At 38.6% G+C, this 20,692-nt stretch overlaps 1 protein-coding gene across 3 annotated transcripts in view; it reads right to left on the minus strand.

Annotated features, from left to right (window-relative positions):
• KIF27 (kinesin family member 27) overlaps positions 1–20,692 on the minus strand; it is a 253,192-nt gene that overhangs the window by 103,403 nt on the left and 129,097 nt on the right. For all 3 annotated transcript variants that reach the window (XM_033927630.1, XM_033927611.1, XM_033927620.1), the window contains one exon: positions 9,310–9,420. In XM_033927630.1, the coding sequence (XP_033783521.1) occupies positions 9,310–9,420 (111 nt within the window). The remainder of the gene's footprint in view (positions 1–9,309; positions 9,421–20,692) is intronic.

The following is a 20,692-nucleotide window of genomic DNA, read 5'->3' on the forward strand; positions in this document are numbered from 1 at the left end:
AATAACAGAAATGTGCGAGCAATGGAATCCTTTACATCTTTCTTGGTGGGGAAGAATTCAAACAATTAAAATGATGATATTGCCTGTGGTTTGCTACCAAATGAGTATGATACCAATATTCTTTCAGGGGTCATTTTATAAAAAATTAAACAATCTTCTTACAAAATTTGTTTGGTGTGGGAAAAGACCTAGAATTGCTTTAGTATCATTACAAAGACCAATTGTGGAGGGAGGGGTAAATTTTCCAAATTTTTATAGGTATCATCAAGCCTATATTCTAAGACAGGGTATGTATTGGATCCTCCCAGATCTCATGGAGAATGTACCAGATTTGTTATATTTAGAATGGCGGCTCCTGTTTCCATTACACTTAGAACATTTACTTAGTATAACAATGCCTAGAAGATATAAAGATAATAAAATTTTATTAGATAATTGGAAAGCATTAAGATATATAAGTAATCTATCACCAGAACCAATTGCTAAATCACTAAATCAATCTATATGGGTAAACTCCAGGATCAAAATTGGCGGATTTAAGATCTTCTGGAAACAATGGATAATTGCAGGTATACGGACATTGAATGATGTCATTTCAGAAGGATCACTGCTTAGTTTTTCACAATTGCAAAATAAATTTGGCTTAAATAAAACACAGTACTTTAAATGGATGCAATTGAAGCAGGCCATTCAAGCAGGGTTCTCTGAATGGAAAGATCTTAATAATCAATATAGTCTGCAGGTTTTATGTTTCCAGGCGGATTTTTTGGGTCACCAAGCCACAAAATGATATAAACTGTTATATGGATTCTTAAATAAAAAAAAGAAAACTGGACTTAGGGATATTTGGAGTATTGAGATTGGACAGACAATTTCTGCTTCTCAATGGCCACGATTTTGGTCCTGGAGATTAAGGTCTACAAGGTCAGCATCTATGCATCAAACATGGATGTTTTTGTTACATAGAGTGTTATGGACCCCTACGCGCCTGCAAAAGATAGATAGTACTAGATCCAATAGATGCTGGCATTGTAAAATTGAAGTAGGGACGTTAGATCATTTAATTTTTTTCTGTCCCTGTGTAAATGCATTTTGGAATTTAATTTGGCCCCAAATTAACAAATTACTAGAAAATCATGTAGGACTCTCATATGATACCATACTATTTGGCACTGCAATGAGAACTCAGAGTCCGATCTCAGCAAATAATAACAAGTTGCTATTAATATTGACAGGGGTTGCCATGCAACAAATTATGCAAAATTGGAAGGACTATACCAAATTAAATTATACATTCTGGTGGAACTCTGTCTGTCATATATACAAAATGGAAAAAGTAATAGCATTACAACAAGGGAATCTTCACAATTTTAAGAAAATTTGGCAACCATTGACTAACTATTCAAATGATCAGATTTCTTAGCACATTGGTAATAATTATATAGGAATGGGGTGGGATATATATAATTTTTGGAAATAAGAATTGAGAAATGGGGGAGGGATTTATCATCTATGACATGATGTATTGATTGTAGTCACAAATGTTATGTAATAATTAATTATATTAATTACGACTCAACTGCTGTAAGAATGAAAAATTAATTAAAAAAAAAAAAAATAGATGGTATCCTCAAATCCCATTGATCAAAGGAACACAACTTGGGAAGCGCAATATACGAAAGACAATCAATTAGGTTTTTGGGGGCCAACCCATGCAGACTTTGATAGACTACCAACAACAACTTATACCTGACTGGAAAATCCATCTTGAGCCAATATAGCTTGATGTAGTAGTCAGATACATGTTCACCTTTTGTTAGTCTAAACAATGTCCTAATGATGGAATTTTGTACCACATGCAATCCATGCAGTTCAGTAGAAGATACTCCAAGCAAAACAATGTTACAATAGTTGAGACTAGATATCACAACCATCTGAAGGACATGTTTGTAATCACCCCAAGAAAGGTAGGCACACAGATTACGCAGCACCTGCAATTTAAAATATGTTTTCCTCACAACTGCAGATACATGCTGTCTAAATGATAGCTACAAATCAAGAATCACTGCTAAGTAGCGTATTTTGGATGACACTTCGACCACAGAATACAGCAACATGACTGGAGATAAAAAGTTCTGCTGAGGGTTCCTAGAAAGGAACATCATAGTTGTCTTATCAATATTCAGTCTTAACCTGTTATCATCCAACCACCCCTTTATGCTCATCATGGTTTCATTCAGAAACTTGATCGCCGAAGACATTGAGTCTTCAACAGGAAAAAAGAATTGTATGTCATCAGCATAAACTCTATATGACACGTTAAGAGCATCTAACAGGGTAAACAGCGGTCCAAGATCCAAATTAAATAGCATGGCCACCAAAGTCGACCCTTGTGGGACCCCATTGTTATTTTACATAACGATGACCATGTCCCATTAACAATTACTTTTTGTGTCTGGTCTTGTAAAATCGATCTAAACCACCACAATACAGTTCCAGACAAACCACACACACTCAGCCTAGTTAAAAGAATCTCATGATCCAAAGTATCAAACATAGCTGATATATCAAGATAGACCATTATATTTGAACTCCCATGGTCAAAGCCCCTCCGGAGTTCATCTAACAATGAGACCAACACCATCTCAGTGCTATGATTCTTCTGAAATGCGTATTGGTGACTATCCAAGATGTCATTCTGTGTAATATGATGTTCCAACTGTACATACACCATTTTCTCCACTATTTTTGCGAGCAACACCTCTACAGGCCAAAAATTCTTAATCTTCCCAAAACTCACACTTCTATCCTTCACTAAGGGTTTAACTGTCAATATTTTTAACCTTTCTGGTAGAATACCTTCAGCATAACATTGATCATCTGTGTCATTACAGGACAAATCTGTTCCTTCAGCTCTTGGAGTACCCAGGGAGAACAAGGATCCCCCAATGCCTCTGTTGACCTACATTCACATAAGATTTTCTTAACTTCCTCATTCTGCACTTCATCAAAAGTATCCCAATCTCCAGTGGAAAGCTCTTGACTACAAAGGGCCATCTTAGGTGAAGGTAATGTCACAATATTCACATTCACTTTTGAGTCATAAAAGATATTAAACTCATCAACTGAATAAGGGATCTCAGGATGGAACTCTGCATTGTTCTTAGTCAACTGTTTAGCCACCGCAAAAAGTGTCAGCGGACAATTTAATGCCCCTGACAACTTTTCCCGATAGTACTTTTTTCTTGCAATGTCAACATGACTTCTGTAAATCAACATTATGCACATATATTCCTCTCGCACTCAAGTCAGCCTATGCTTTCGCCACTCATGTTCTTTTTTTCTGCAAATGTCCATGCTCATCAAGCAATTCATCATTAAAATGATAGTCCTTTGACCACCCCTCATATGTATCTCAACATAAGGTGCAATCTTGTCCAGGGAAGTAGGAATGGCCATAGGAGTGTTAGAAGTGGCAGCAATAGCAACAGTATTCACTTTACTGGGTGCATAAAAAAACTAGGAAATTAGTGGTTATGCTTACCTTGTTAATAATGTGATGGGAGTTTTCACTCACTGATTTCTAATTTATCACAGTGTCAAAAAGTAGGCACCACTCCTCTGTATCTGTGGACAAGTGTCACCAACAACGGAAGATTAGGTCCTTACCTTGATAGTCTTCTTTCTAGTAGATAGACACATTCTGGAACTGATGGGTATTGACCCTCCGATTGTGAGATCTGGTGTAGAGAGCTTCGTTAACATTTTTGTGCACCGCCTCCCTTCACTTTGGACTGTCCTGCAAATCCTCAGTTCGTATCAAAGCAGATGGTCAGCCCTAGAGAGGAAACATAACAGAGAAGGGTACAGGGACACTACCCGAGAAACAAGTCTGTTCTGCTCAAATCACAACATGTTAACACAAATTCATCCCAAAAAACTCCCTCTGCCAGTCACTCACCAATCACTGTCAGTCCAGGGAGGGTTTGGTGAGAACCCCGTGGTGACCAGGGAAGAGCTCAGAGCTTGGTCAGGTTTTAGAAGTGTATGAGGGAGAAAGAAGACCAGAAGTGCCTGGAAGTGATAGAATGATGGGTGATGACCACTCGGCTCGATCACATTTTGTGGCAGTGGTGGGATTCTGAAACTGCCGAAGAGAAATCCAGGGAGAGCAACCGACAGCCCCCAGGTGAGGAGGCAGGGGGTGGCTGTAGGGGAAGTGGAGTCTACACGAACTCTCAATACAAGGGGAGGGGGGGGGTTAGGTTTTTGAAAGGCTAACGAGACTAGCTCCACCTTAGACAGAGAGGGAACTGCACACAGTTAGAGCTGGACAAGCAAGTTTTTTCCTCTTTTCTTGTCTGTGTGTTCTAAGAGGGTGAACACGAAATATGACAGGGTGAAAATCCTGTCACTGGCCAGCAGAGGGAAGCCTCAGCAGTGGTAATGGAGCTCATTTACATATAAGTTCCTACAAAGGCACTTGGGAGCTATCCCCTTACCCTGAGTGGAAAAAGGTGCTGAAAAGAACAATTCCAAGCACAGAGAGCTGGGGAACACAAGAGCTCTTTTGGGAGCTTGAGCAACCCTCGAGGGGAAGAATGCTGGCTTCAGCCTAATTCTCAGTAAGCCTGACTTAGACCGGCCTGTCCGGTAGAGCTTGGGGTAACCAGAGAGGGTCAAGCTTGACCAACAGAGTGTCTGGTGGAGAGAGATTGAGTAACTGGGAGAGCCCTCAGAGGGAGAGACTGAGTGACTGGGAGAGCCCTCGGGAAGAGAGACTGAGTGACGGGGAGAGCCCTTGGGGAGAGAGATTGAATGAAGGGGAGAGCCCTCGGGGAGAGAGACTGAATAACGGGGAGAGCCCTCGAAGAGAGAGACTGAACGACGGGGAGTGCCCTCAGGAAGGGTGTCCAGAAGAAGAGAATGAGTGGCTAGGAAAGTCCTTAGGGAGAGACCGGTGACAGGAGGATCCAAGGGGGACCAGTTTACTGGTGGAAGCCTGGCTGAAGGGGACTGGTAAGCAACCGGCAAAGGGACAGGAGGAAGTGGCCAGAAGACCCGGTGGGAAGTAGCCAGAGATGACCGAGATCCTAGGCAGATGGGGACTGGCAAGGGGCCAGCAGGGCTGGTGGTGACCAGAAGAAGCTGGTAATGGTACTAGGAGCTGTCAGAAGACCCAGAAAGAAGCAGCCTGTAGAACCAGAAGTCATTGGCTGAAGTTGACTGGCGAGTGACTAGTGAACATAAGAATTGCCGCTGTTGGGTCAGACCAGTGGTCCATCATGCCCAGCAGTCAACTCATGCGGCGGCCTTTGGTCAAAGACCAGCACCCTAACTGAGACTAGCCCTACCTACGTACGTTCTGGTTCAGCAGGAACTTGTCTAACTTTGTATTGAATCCCTGGAGGGTGTTTTCTCCTACGACAGACTTTGGAAGAGCGTTCCAGTTTTCTACCACTCTCTGAGTAAAAAAGAACTTCCTTACATTTGTACGTAATTTTAGAGACTGCCCTCTCTTTCTCCCTACCTTGGAGGGGGTGAACAACCTGTCCTTATCTACTAAGTCTATTCCCTTCAGTACCTTGAATGTTTTGATCATGTCTCCTCTCAATCTCCTCTGTTCAAGGGAGAAAAGGCCCAGTTTATCTAATCTTTCACTGTACGGCAACTCCTCCAGCCCCTTTACCATCTTAGTCGCTCTTATCTGGACTCTTTCGAGTAGTACTGTGCCCTTCTTCATGTACGGCGACCAGTGATGGATGCAGTATTCCAGGTGAAGGCACACCATGGCCCGGTACAATGGCATGATAACCTTCTCCGATCTGTTCGTGATCCCCTTCTTTATCATTCCTAGCATTCTGTTCACCCTTTTCGCCACCGCCGCACATTGCGTGGACAGCTTCATCGACTTGTCGATCATAACTCCTAAGTCTCTTTCCTGGGAGGTCTCTCCAAGTACCGCCCCGTACATCCTGTATTCGTGCATGAGATTTTTGTTACCTACATGCATCACTTTACACTTATTCACGTTGAACTTCATCTGCCATGTTGATGCCCATTTCTCGAGCCTGATTATGTCACGTTACAGATCTTCGCAATCCCCCTGTGTCTTCACTACTCTGAATAACTTCGTATTGTCCGCAAATTTAATCACCTCACTCGTCGTACCAATGTCTAGATCATTTATAAAGATGTTGAAGAGCATGGTTCCAAGCACCGAGCCCTATGGCACCCCACTGGTGACGCTCTTCCAGTCCGAGTATTGTCCATTTACCCCCCACTCTCTGTTTCCTATGCTCTAGCCAGTTTTTAATCCACTGAGTATTTCACCCTCGATTCCATGGCTCACAATTTTCCGAAGTAGTCGGGCTAGTGATGACCAGCAGAGAGACTAGCAAAGGTACCAGAAGCAGCCCGAAGACTCAGAGGTCCAATGAGGTCTAGAGAGGACTCAGTGAAGAATGAGACACCATGGACGGACTGACTGACTGTTGAGTGACCAGATGGCTACTGCGACAGCAATTTTGGTGCAAAAAACAGCATGTGGGAAATATAGTGGGGTCACAACACAGCAATTTTAGGGGTGGGGACCCTAGCTCTAACCCCATAATCCCCCAAAAATCACTTTTTGGAGACAGCTCCCCCCTTCCCCCTCCCCTTCCCCCCCCCGATTTTCTTTTATGGTCTGTTAGCCCTGTACTCACTATGACATGCTTTGTGCTGGGAGTTGCAAAGACTAGCACTGCAGCCAGCTGAAGGGGAGAACCTCTGCCTCAGGCAAGTTGGAAAACCAGACTGCTTGCTTCTTCTGATTGCCTCTCATACCCTTCAGCGGGAGTGCGACCTCAACCCCCTACTGAAACTCGCATGCATGCTGGGGAGAAGAATGCAGTTGGCCCCAATCCTGAAAATCTGTCAAGTAGCAGATCAGCCTGTGCTCATGCCCACTGTGGACAGAACCTGGGATGAGTTGTATTCCCAAGGGACCGGTCCCAGAGCTACTGAACCATTAGTACAGGCTGGCCAAGCGGGTATCCTGCAATTCAGATAGCCCTTTGACTACAGACCTGAAAATCTGTGTTCTCCTGCAACCAGAGATGTCCCAAGACTGGGAGCCTCTGCAGCACTGAAAAGCCTCTCAACTGGATAATAAAAAACCTGAAAAATAAAGAAATAAACACACACAGAACAGACAGGCTCCTACCACTTTGCATGTAGAGAAAATAACTGAGGAATACAGGGCAGCCCAGGGAGAAGGGAGGCAGAGCAGAAAAAAAGCAAATGAGGCTCTCTACACCCCCCAAAAAAAAGTGAAGGTGCATAAATCCAGTGGTTCAAGACTGACATTCCTATTAAACCAGAAATAAGGATGTCGCTGCTTCTTTGTGGCAAAATATTATTTTCTATCGACTTACATATTAAGCTAAGGATGTGGTTTATGGTTTTTAAAAAGATTGAAAATACAAATTTGATCAGTCTAATTTACTGGCTGTTTATTACTGAGTCATAGAGAGCACATGAAGACTCATCTCTTCCATGAAACATATTGTGGTTGAATTCTACTTAGCATCCATTAGTTTCCGGAACTTGCTGAGGTAAGAGTGTGGTGTGTTGTGACTGAAGGGGCAGCATGTCTTATAGGTGTACTCTTTCTGTCCTTTCTAATTGTATTTCTGTTTTTGGTTTACTTTTTTTTTTTCAAATTCTTTATTCATTTTTAAATCTTTCAATAAGTGCAATATAAAATACAATCACTTGACACTTAAACATCACTTAATATTCCATCAAAAATTAATACAAATAAAATATCCCCTCCCCATATACCCTCAGTAGTATTTTGAACCTAAGAAAACATAACTTAACATATCCCACCCCCCTCCCCACCCTGGACGTGTATTAATAAAGGGAAAAAACAATATTCATTCTTTACAGAAATTTGTCAACGGCCCCCATACATCCAAACATACCTTTTTTAATGTTTCTTATATATTGTACAATACTTGGATGGCTTAGGCTCTTGAGCAATATAGCAAATAAAATTAACCTTGATTGTTTAAAAGCAGATAGAGTTAGCTTTTATGAATGGCTCATATATAAAAGATTCATTATACTGCTGCTCTTTGAAATTGTTATACATTGAGTTTGTTTATAATTTGTTATTTTTCCCAAAAAAAATATATTTGAAACATAGAAAACAGAAAAAAATGAAGGCAAAGACCATTTGGCCTATCTAGTCTGCCAACCATGCCATCTACTATCCCCTCCTCTCCCTTAGAGATCCAACGTACTTGTCCTAAGCTGTCTTGAATTCAGATACACTCTTCGTCTCCACCACCTCCATTGGGAGGCCATTCCAAGCATTCACCACTCTTTCCGTGAAAAAGTATTTTCTGAGGTTACTTCTGAATTTATCCCCTTTCATCTTCATCCTATGCCCCCCTAATTTCATAGTTTCCTCTCAAATGAAAGAGTCTCACCTCATGAGCATTTATGCCACGTAGGTATTTAAACAGCTATCATATCTCCCCCTCTCTTGCCTTTCCTCCAAAGTATAAGTATTGAGATCTTTAAATCTGTCTCCATATGCCTTATGCCGAAGGCCATCGATCATTTTAGCAACCTTCCTCTGAACTGACTGTATCCTGTCTATATCTTTTTGAAGGTGTGGTCTCCAGAATTGTATACAATATTCTAAATGAGGTCTCACCAGTCTTATTCAGGGGCATCAATACTTCCTTTTTCCTACTGGCCATTCCTCTCTTTATGCACCCAAGCATACTTCTAACTTTTGCCGTCACCTTTTCAACCTGTTTGGCTTCCTTAAGATCATCACATACTATCACATCCAAGTAATGCTCCTCTTTTGTGCACAAAAGTTCTTTACCCCCTAAACTGTATCGCTCCCTGCGGGTTTTACAGCCCAAATGCATGACATTGCATTTCTTAGCATTAAACCTTAGCTGCCAAATTTTGGACCAGTCCTCAAGTTTTACTAGGTCCTTTCATGTTATTCACACCATCAGGGGTGTCTATTCTATTACAGGTTTTTCATATCATCCACAAAGAGGCAAACCTTACCAGGCAGCCCTTAAGCAATATCTCTTACAAAAATGTTAAAAAGAGCAAGCTGAGGAACTGAACTTTGAGGCACACCACTGGTAACAATCCTTTCCTCAGAGTGATCTTCATTGACCACTACCCTCTGTTGCCTTCTACTCAACCAGTTCCTGACCAATGAGCATAAAGGGATAGTATTATATGCAATCAAATACTGTACTCTAAAATTTTTGTATACACTGTTTATACCTGCAGCTGGTCCAGTGTGGTAGCAGTAGTCTTCCGCTTTCTAATTGATGCAATTTCTTCATTTTTCAGTTTCAAAATCTTCTGCTGTTGCTCCATCTTTAGCTGCAGATCCTAGGAAATAAAAATAAATAGAACTTTCCAGCTGTCAGTTTAACAAATATGTCAAAAGTAACTCACTATTTTGACTGTGAAGTTTGTAGTTCAGTTAAACCAATTTTAAAATTACAACAAATACTTTATACAAAAATATTTGCAAAAGGCATTGTTGCTTACATGTAACAGATGTTTTCCATAGACAGGAGGACTGATCAAGCACATGGAACAGCTCCCCCATTGCTCAGAACTTAGTGGAAAGTTCTGAGCATATACAGTATAGTCCTTCCTATATTCTGCAGTCTTCTCAGCTCCTCATTTAGTGCTACAGCTCATAAATTAATGTAACTCTGTTTGAATCCGACCCCTTAGATAAGGCAGGTTGTATCTTCTGAAAAAAAACCCAGCTCTAACAGTGGGCAACAGTTTATGGCTATAGAATACTACTGTAAGTCAGCATCTATATGTTTACCTTTAGGCATGTCAATAGTAGGTGTAAATGTGTGCGCTCAACATACAGTATTCTTTAAGTTCTGTAGGTAAATGTTGGTGCCCTCTATGCTCTTCCTGTGTAAATGCTTTCCTTTCATACACACTTAAATTTTTATGCCAGTTTATAGAATGAGGGGATAACATTGATTAACTGCAATGCAAGTAGATAGCATGATGCACCTGGAACAAATCTTGCCCAAATGATCAAAGAATTGTGGATCTTTTTGGGAGGAGTACTGGAGAACTCTCTGTACTTCTTTGTGAAACTCATCAAGTCTACTGGTATTGTTGGCATGAATTATACTGCTAGGTACCCACCAAAGATAACAAAAGAGATTTCATGCCTCTGGGAGAGAGGATGAAGCAGATAGCTGTAAGGGTGATGCTGTCAGCCCATCCTAGAGATAAATGCATGGCTGTATAGATGATGTTATTGAGAGTATTTCATCTTCCTGCACCATGGGATGATTTTCCAAGGGTTACTGAGCAGAGATGGTGTCCATCTACAACAGACAAAGTGGCTAACCTCCTGAAAAGAGCTTTAAATGAGAATAATTGGGGGATGGGTGAACAAAGCCCCCCAACTAAAAGCTCTCAGGTAAATAAAATATCAAATTGTAATATAGAAATGGGAAAAGGGGTAATATCTAGCAAGCTTTGCATACTTTTGCCCACAGATTATAATCTATTCAGGAAGGACAGGATAGAAGGAAATAGAAAACTGGCAGTTCCTTGTGACCCTGAGCAAGTCAGTTAATCTTCTATTGCCCTAGGTACAAATATGTACCTGTATATAATATGAAAACCACTTTGATTGTAATCACAGATAGACAGTATAACAGATCCCATTCCCGTATATGTTCAAGCAATAAAACTGCAAAATTTACAGGGTAAAGAAGTAGTATTGTGGGTTAATCTGTAAAAAGGGATTGGAAAATCTATCTGAGTTGGTGTGATATACAGCAGAAGGAGAAGAAAGAGATTTAATTGAAAACAGAGATTAGGTTCTTACCTTGATAATATCTTTTCTAACAGGTAGGGATTGAATGCTGAACCATAGGGTTATCCATATATGCTCACAAGCATATTGCAGAAGATGTCAATCACAGCTTTTCAACTTCTCCTTCTCTTCCTCGATCTCTGCTGCCCCCCCCCCTTAATTTGTACCAAAGCCTTACAGAAGAAGACAGGAGAAGGAGGTGAACAAGGGAATTCTCCAATAGCAGGTGTCTGACTGCTCAGAAGAATGTAAAACAATCACCGAAGAACAAGAATGTAGTTAAAATATTAACAAATTTCAAAAGGGAACAAAGAATGTAAGAAAATGCAAGTTAGACCAGAAACATAAACAGCCTGAACATTTATGGAGCTCAACCGTTCCTCCCTTGTAATCCTATATTCAGACTCTTTCCAAACCAATAGTCTAACTGACAGTGAAATCTTAGCTTTGGAGCTGATCATCAAGCTTGAGATGGAGAGCAGGCACATCAGATAAATTGCTGGGTGGGGGGGGGAGGGTTCAGCCTACCATCTTTATCTACTGGAAAATATATTATCAAGGTAAGAACCTAATCTCTTTTTTCAGTGCAATAGGGATGGTATGCTGAACCATAGGAATGTACCTAAGCAGTCCCCAAAATCTAGGGCGGTATAGATGAGCTTGCTCACAGTACTGAGGAACCGGAAGAAGCATCCTCCTGTGCTTCTATGTCCACCCTGTAGAATTTGGTGAAGATATTAAGGGAGGACCAAGTTGTTGATCTACAAATCTCTTCAGGAGGAATTGCCCGTGCTTTCGTTCAAGAAGAGGCTACTCCTCTTGTTGAATGAGCCTTCAACGAGATAAGCGGCTGTTTGCCACCACCGATATATGCAGATGATATAGCTCTATGAATCCATCTAGAGATGGTGGCCTTGGAAGCAGGTCTGCTTCGTCTTGCCTGACTGGTTAACATGAAAAGATGATCTGAGAGATGAAACTCATTAGTCACCTCCAGGTAACGCAATAGGACTCTCCTGATATCTAAAACCTTTAAGGCCTTGTCTTTCTTCTTAGACCCTGTGGGATTAAATGCTGGCAACCTAACCTCTTGGTTGACATGAAATGCCAAAATGACTTTCGGTAAGAAAGAGAGAACTCTATGCAAGGTCACACCCTCTTCCGTGATCCTGAGGAACAGCTCTCTGCACAGCAGTGCCTGCATTTCTGAAACTCTCCTGGCAGATGTAATTGCCACCACGATGACTACTTTGACTGAGAGGTCCATAAGGGAGGCTTCCTATAAGGGCTTATATGGAGCCCTACCGAGTCCTTCTAAGACTACATTACGATTCCAGGATGGAAACAGGTCTCAAATTGGCAGCCATAGTCTCAGAGCTCCCTTCATGAACCTATGTCCGGATGGGCCACTAGTAAAGCTCTCTTCACTGAAAGCATGAAAGCCCTGCTATTTGAACTTTAAGGGACACCACTGCTAATCCCTTGTCAAGGCCCTCTTGAAGGAACACTAGTACCAACAAAATGGAAGAATTGCTCGGATCTAACTTTTCTCTGCTGCATCATCACTGAAAAGTCTCCCATGCCTTAGCATATGCTGAAATCATCATTAATTTTTTGGCTCTAAGGAGAGTAGCAATAACTGCTTCCGAGTAGTACTCTTTTTGAACTAGTGCTGCATGTTCAAGAGCCATACCATAAGAACAAAGCATCTTGGATCTTTCTAGGCAATCGGCCTCTGTGAGAGCTAGTCTAGATGTACTTGGAGTATGAGATTTTGCTCCTTTTGCAGTCATACAAGATCTACATACCACAGGTGCCTGGGCCGTTCTCTGGTGATTTGCTATTCAGCAGATCACCGGTCTATCATGGGCCAAGAGGGGAACATGTACAGTAGCCCAGTCTCTGGCAATGGTTGAACCACGGCATATAGTCCTGTACTTTTGGGTTTGAATCTGTGGCTGAAGAACCGAGTCACCTTTCTGTTCTTTGCAATTGCCATGAGGTTGAATGTTAGACAATTGCCTGGAACGCTCTCAGAGACAATGACCACTCTCCTAGGTCTAATGTCTGTCTGCCGAGATAAACCACTTGAATATAGCGTACCCCAGCCACATGCGCTGCAGAGATCACCTGCTGGTGTTTTTCTGCCCAATAGAACAATGCTTTTATCTCCTACCACAGTGGAGAGCTCTTGGTGCCTCCCTCACTTGCAATGGCATTGTCAGAGAAGACTCCGATTGCTTTGCCTCCAGCAAGGACTGAAGTCAGTGCAATGCCAGATGAATGGCTTGTATTCCAGCCTGTTGATAAGACCACTTCCACCGAGATGGCATCCATTGTTAGGATGACCCAAGAATCGATCTGGAGCAGAATTCCCTTTACTAGAGACTGTGGGAAGAGCCAAAAGCTCATGCTGCTTCTGGATGCCACTATCTAGGGGAGTGAAACTTGCAGGGAGTCTCTCTGAGGTGACCAATGAGACAAGGTGTCCTGGAGGGCGCACATGTGTGCCTTCACCCAGGGCACCAACTCTATTGTGGCTGCCATTGATCCAAGGATTTGAAGGTAATGCCACGCAGTAGGCTCTGGCTTGGTTAACAGGTCTGTAATCTGACTATAAAGTTTCTGTTTGCATACTTTTGGAAGAAAGACTCGGCCTTCTTCTGTGTTGAATAAACCCCCCAGATATACCTGGAACTGTGTTGGAACCAAGTGGCTTTCGAAGGTTCACAATCCATCCCAGACTCTGCAACGTCTCCACAACTGCCACTACCGCTTTTTCTCCTTCCGCTCAGGACAGGGCTCTGATGAACCAGTCATCCAAGTACCAATGTATTTACCAACCTGCTCTGCGGAGATAAGCGGCTATCACCACCATAACTTTGGTGAAAGATCAGGATGCTATTGCTAGCCCATAAGTAAGCGCTCAGAATTGATAGCTATTCTCCAACACATGGAATCTCAGGAACCTTCTGTTTTCCAGAAAGATTGGGATGTGAAGTTAAGCTTCCGTTGAATCTAGGGAAGCCAGAAAACCGTCCTGGCTCCATCGTTGCGATGACGGACCAAAAGGTTTCTATCTGGAACTAAGAAACTCTCAGGGCTGCGTTGATGTGTTTGAGATCCAGGATGGGCCTCCTCTAAGCCTTTCTTGGGCAAGACAAAGTATATGGAGTATCTGCCAGAGCCTGAGTCTTCAGGTGGAACTGGTTCAATAGCTTGAATATCTATCAACCTTTGTTTTTTTTTTTTATAATTCTTTATTCATTTTCATATTTTACATGAAGTGTACAAAATATTGAGTTACAACTAATGAATATACAATATCACTTTTATATCTATTACATAATATTCTGAACAAATTTTTTTAATCCCCTCTCCCACCCCCCACCCTTCAAGTACTTTCCAATCACCTTATACATATTATATACTATATTATAACATGTTATGTAAAATTATTTTCACTACCCCCCCTCCATGTGTGCCATAAAGAAGACAAGAAAAAGAAGAAAAGAAGAAGATAAATCCTACTATTCATTCAGTACAATACTTTGTCAATGGCCCCCATATTTTTATAAATTTAGGATATGTCCCTCTTTGTATTGCTATTACTCTTTCCATTTTGAATATAGGACAAATTGTATTCCACCAAAATGTATAATTAAGGTTACTATGATTCTTCCAGTTATTGGTTATATGCTGAATGGCAACCCCTGTCATGACTAGTAAAAGCTTGTTATTTTCTGGTGAAATTTGACTTTTTTTTCTCATCATCATTCCAAATAACACTGTATCATATGATATTGCTACATGAATTTCCATCAATTTATTAATTTGTGGCCAAATTGCATTCCAAAAACTTTTAATGTAGGGACAATGATACAGTAAATGATCCAACGTCCCAGGTTCCAGATTACAGTGCCAGCATTTATTGGACTTAGAACTATCTAATTTTTGCAAACGTGTAGGGGTCCAAAAAGCTCTATGTAATAAAAAGAACCAAGTTTGTCTCATAGATGCTGACACTGTACATCTCATTCTCCAAGACCAAATTAGTGGCCATTGAGATGCAGTAATTTGATGCTTAATCTCAATGCTCCAAATGTCTCTTAGACCATTTTTTGGTTTTTTATTCAAATATCCAGATATTAATTTATACCACAATGCGGCTTGATGCCCTAGGAAGTCTGCTTGGAAGCATAAGAACTCTAAACTATATTGATTATTCAATGATTTCCATTCAGGGAACCCAACCTGAATGGCCTGCTTTAATTGCAACCATTTAAAACTTTGTGTTTTACTAAGACCAAATCTATGTTGCAATTGTGAAAATTCCAGCAGTTTACCTTCCGAAATAACATCATTCAGAGATCTAATGCCTGCAATAATCCATTCCTTCCAAAGGATTTGAGCTCTGCCAATTTTAATCTTGGAGTTTATCCATAAAGACTGATTAGTTGACTTGTTTATTGGGACAGGTGTTAATTTACTAATAAACCTCAACGTTTTCCAAGTATCCATTAATATCTTATTTTCTCTGTATCTTCTAGGCATGTTGATACTTGGAAGATGAACTAAATTTAGGGGAAACATAAGGCGCCATTCCAAATATAACCAATCCGGTGCATTATCTATCAGTTCTGGGAGGATCCAATACATACCCTGACATAAAATATAGGCTTGATGGTACCTATAAAAATTTGGAAAATTTACCCCTCCCTCCTTAATTGATTTTTGCAAAGATACCAAAGCTATTCTATGCGTTTTACCAAGCCAAAGAAATTTCGTTAAAATGCTATTAAGCTTTTTATAAAAGGACACCTGAAAATAAATAGGTATCATACTCATTTGGTAGCAAACTACAGGCAAGATCATCATTTTAATAGTTTGAACTCTCCCCCACCAAGAAAGGTGTAACGGATTCCATTGCTCACATAACTCTGTAACTCTTTTCAATACAAATTTTTCATTTTCTTTTACTGTATCTTCAATTGTATTTTTAACTTGAATGCCAAGATATTTAAATCCTTCTTCTTTCCATGTGAACGGAAAAGCGTCAAATAATCCTTTTACACAATGAACATTTAAAGGTATAAGTTCAGACTTACTCCAATTAATTTTATAACCTGAAAATTTGCCAAACATATCAATTAATTCCAATAGACAAGATAAGGTAGACTCTGGATTCCTCAAATAAAGTAAAATATCATCCGCATAAGCTGAAATTTTATATTCCATATCAGAATATGGAATACCCTGTATCCCCCTTGCTTGCTGTATTGCTAACAATAAGGGTTCTAATACAACATCAAATAACAAAGGAGATAAAGGACAACCTTGTCTAACTCCCCTCTGCAATTGAAAACCATCAGATATCATATTATTAATATTTAATCTTGCAATCGGGAAGCTATACAATGTTTTTACCATTTGTATAAATCCAGAACCTATACCAAACCATTCTAAAGCCTGATACGTAAAATTCCATTCTACCCTATCAAACGCTTTTTCTGCATCCAAGGAAACTGTAAAAGCCGGTTCATCCATTTTTTTTTGATAAATTTAACATATGAAACAATAATCTAGAGTTATTAGAGGAATGTCTTTTAGCAACGAAACCCATCTGATGCGTGTCTATAATATGTGGGAGAGCTTTGGCTAATCTCAAAGCCAAAATTTTCACCAAAAGTTTATTATCCACATTTATTAAAGATATAGGCCTGTAGTTTGAAACCAAAGTAGGATCTTTATTTGGCTTAGGCAAAACAATTACTATTGATTCAGCCTTAGTACCTTTAATATCACCTTTTATAAGTTGTGTCTGATATAAATTTAGTAAATATGGGGAAAGGACATTTTGAAATGTTTTATAAAATTCTACTGTATAACCATCACCACCTGGAGCGGATCCAACTCTAAGAGATCTCAACGCTATTCCTAATTCTTTTAATGATATAGGTTCATCTAAACTCCATTTTATATGATCAGGAACCTTAGGTCCAATAATTAAATCTAAAAAATTTTTACCATCTTTTTGCCTCTCCAAATAAGGCTCGGAAGAATACAGGTCCTTATAAAATTTTAGAAATTGCTTTAAAATTATATCCGTTTGATTGGTTATTATACCATTATCATCTTTTATCCCATTAATGTTAGTTCTTCTTTTTTTTGCTTTAAGATAATTTGCCAATAATCTTCCCGCCTTATTAGAATTTCCATAATACATTGTCTGTTTGGAAAACAAGTCTCTTATCATTTTTGAAGCTAATTTGTTATATTTACCTTTTGCTTTCAAAAGAGCTTGTAATACATCATGTTCCCATTTGCTTACCAATTTAGTTTCTAGTATTTTAATTTCTTTTTCTAACTCTATATACTGTTTTTTAATCTGTTTCCTAACAAAAGCCGAATATGATATAATATGACCTCTCATAGTCGCTTTAAAAGCGTCCCATACATTTTCAATAGATGTATCTTCCACTAAATTAATTTGAAAGAAATCACTAATTTGTGTTTTAAAATTTTCCAAAAATTTTTCATCCACAAGCAATGCATTATCAAATCTCCAAAGAGGTCTTCTATTTTCTAATTGATCTAATTGTAAATCTATCCATACTCCCGAATGATCCGAAATGATAATGGGATCAATGGAAGCCTTAATCACTTGCTGCACCTTATGTGATGAAATAAAAATCTAATCTATTCTTGAAAATGATTTATGAACCTGTGAACAAAATAAAAATTCCTGATCATTAAAATGAAGAATACGCCATATATCCTTCAAATCACATGATTGAACCAAATTATCTAAACCTAAAGATTTTATACTTTTACCTGGTTTTTTATCCATTAATGGATCCATTACAGCATTAAAATCTCCAGCCACCACTAAATTAGAAGCAGCCAGTGGTAACAACATACTCTGCAATTTTTTAAAGAATTCTGATTGATTCGAATTAGGGGCATATATATTGAACAACGTCAGGGCATTATTTCCCATACTTATATCAACATGTAGCCATCTTCCATGTGGGTCCGAATTTACTATCTTAAAATTGGCCATACACTTTTTCTTTATAAGAACTGCTACTCCTGCTTTTTTACCCTCTGCTGGAGCAAAAAAACATTCTTTCACCCACCCACCCGTTAGTTTCTGTGATTCCTTTATATTAAGATGTGTCTCCTGCAGACAATAAACATCCGCGTTTTGCTTCTTTAACAATGATAATACCTTTTTCCTTTTGATTACATGATTTAGGCCATTGATATTAATAGAAAATATCTTAAAAGACATAATATATTTTATACTCCTTATCATAATCTTCCTCTTCCCTTCTTCCATAACTAAGATCTAAAAAACTTCTCCCCATGGCACACATTCTTACCTCCAAATTACCCAATCCCTTATTAATCTTTTCCTTAATCATCCTAGTAATATCTTTAATACCCACCATCTTCCCACCCCTCCCCCCCCCAATATGACTGCTTAAGGACACACATTAGACAGTAATCCCAACTTCCCCCCTCCCTCCCAGGCAACCAATATTTATTAATAACCCCTTTATCCTTTATTGAGACAAACTCACTACCTCTCCACAATATATCTAATTATATCTCTCTTCTAATCATAAAACCTTTTTTCTTTTTTTTTTTTCCATTTTAAAGTAATTAATTTCTCTATCTATTATTTAACCTTTAGTCACATAACCATATTTATTTCCTAATATTCCATTAATGCATTTTTATCATTTCACCAATCTCTAATTCATTCCCCCAACATTTTATTTCATTCAAGAAAATTCTATCATAGTCATATATTTAATAAAAAGTATCATTTTCCTATATCTTATATTATCTAATCCATCTTCTCCTATCCTCCTTTAAATATCCAACAACAAATATCCATCTCTTCATATATTTCTGTTAAAAAAAAAATTCAATTTTATAAGTTTTTATCCCCTATTTGTATTTAAACATTTGTATTTCATTTTCAAAATCATTTTCCCCCCCCCTTTTTATATTTCCTCTTCTCCAAATTAAATCCAATCTTTTTAAAACTATATTATCACAACATTAATCTTTACATTCCTTCAGCTACCAATAAATTCTTATGTATCTTTCTTTTATATTATTCATTTTCCTTTCCTTTACTTGCATTTAAATATCATATAACTTGTCCTTTCTATCATTAGTCCATTCTGCAATCTTTTCCTTATTGTCCTTTCATTCTTTACTTTCTCCTTTTCTGACTTATTAAATAAACTGAACTTTCATATTTATTTCTTATCTCCATCCATCCACTCTTAAAGACTTTTGACTGCCAATTGTCATTCTTTTTTTTTTTTTTTATAATATCCTTTTAGTCTATCAGTCCTGCTTTCTTCTTCTTCACATCTATTTATTTTCCTATTCAGTCTTCACTTTTCCTTTTGTGTTAATTTGTCCAGTCCTTTAATCCTTCTTGTTCATTCTTTACTCCAACCATCCATCTTTCAGTCTCCTAAAAGTTCAGTCTAATAACTTCACTTTAATGTCTTTCCAGTCTATCCTTCTTTCTACTTTCTTCTTTACATTCTTTTATTTTCTTTTTCACTTGTTCATTTTTACTTCCTGTTCTTTGTTGCATATTCTTCTTTTTCCAACAAACAAACGTCCCATAGTTCTTTATATTTAATTTTTTGTTCAATATCCACCAATCCAGTCTTAGTATTTATCCCTTCATTTCAACACCCATTGTGCTAAAATGATATAGGTTCTGATTTTGAAAGAAAGGTCTTTAGTTTTTCCGGATCAACAAAATACAAAGATTTATCCCCACAAGATACCCTCATTTTTGCTGGGTAATATAACCCATACTTATATCCTTTTTCCTTTAATTGAGATCTCAGATCAAGGAATTTCTTCCTAATATTTGCTGTATTTTTAGCAAAGTCTGGTAAAAACCATATTTTGGATCCTTTATAGTTTAAGTTTTTATCTTTTTTGGCAGCATTTAAAATTTCTATTGCTTGCTGGTATCTTAACATCTTGAATATTAATGGTCTTGGTCTCCCTTGATTTTCCAGACTCTTTATTGGAATCCTGTGTGCCCGTTCTATTTCCAAAGGCTGTTTGAAATCCAACTGCAATAATCTAGGAATTAAATTTTCTAAAAACTGTATTGCATTTTTCCCTTCCAAATTTTCCTGTATTCCAAAAAGTTTTATATTCATTCTTCTTCCACAGTTTTCGTAATCTTCCAGCTGACTTTTCAATTGAATTATTTCCAAACTGTCATTTTTGCATCTTTTTCCTTCACATTCTAAGCTCTCCATTTTAACTTCTAACTCTGTTGTTCTTTTATTAGCTACTTCCATTTGTCTATGTATATTTGGAAAATGGCTCAGCAATTTTTAGAAAATTTAATTCCTAGATTATTGCAGTTGGATTTCAAACAGCCTTTGGAAATAGAACGGGCACACAGGATTCCAATAAAGAGTCTGGAAAATCAAGGGAGACCAAGACCATTAATATTCAAGATGTTAAGATACCAGCAAGCAATAGAAATTTTAAATGCTGCCAAAAAAGATAAAAACTTAAACTATAAAGGATCCAAAATATGGTTTTTACCAGACTTTGCTAAAAATACAGCAAATATTAGGAAGAAATTCCTTGATCTGAGATCTCAATTAAAGGAAAAAGGATATAAGTATGGGTTATATTACCCAGCAAAAATGAGGGTATCTTGTGGGGATAAATCTTTGTATTTTGTTGATCCGGAAAAACTAAAGACCTTTCTTTCAAAATCAGAACCTATGT

This window comes from Geotrypetes seraphini, chromosome 1, assembly GCF_902459505.1.
Source record: "Geotrypetes seraphini chromosome 1, aGeoSer1.1, whole genome shotgun sequence".
Classification (NCBI taxonomy): Eukaryota; Metazoa; Chordata; class Amphibia; order Gymnophiona; family Dermophiidae; genus Geotrypetes; species Geotrypetes seraphini.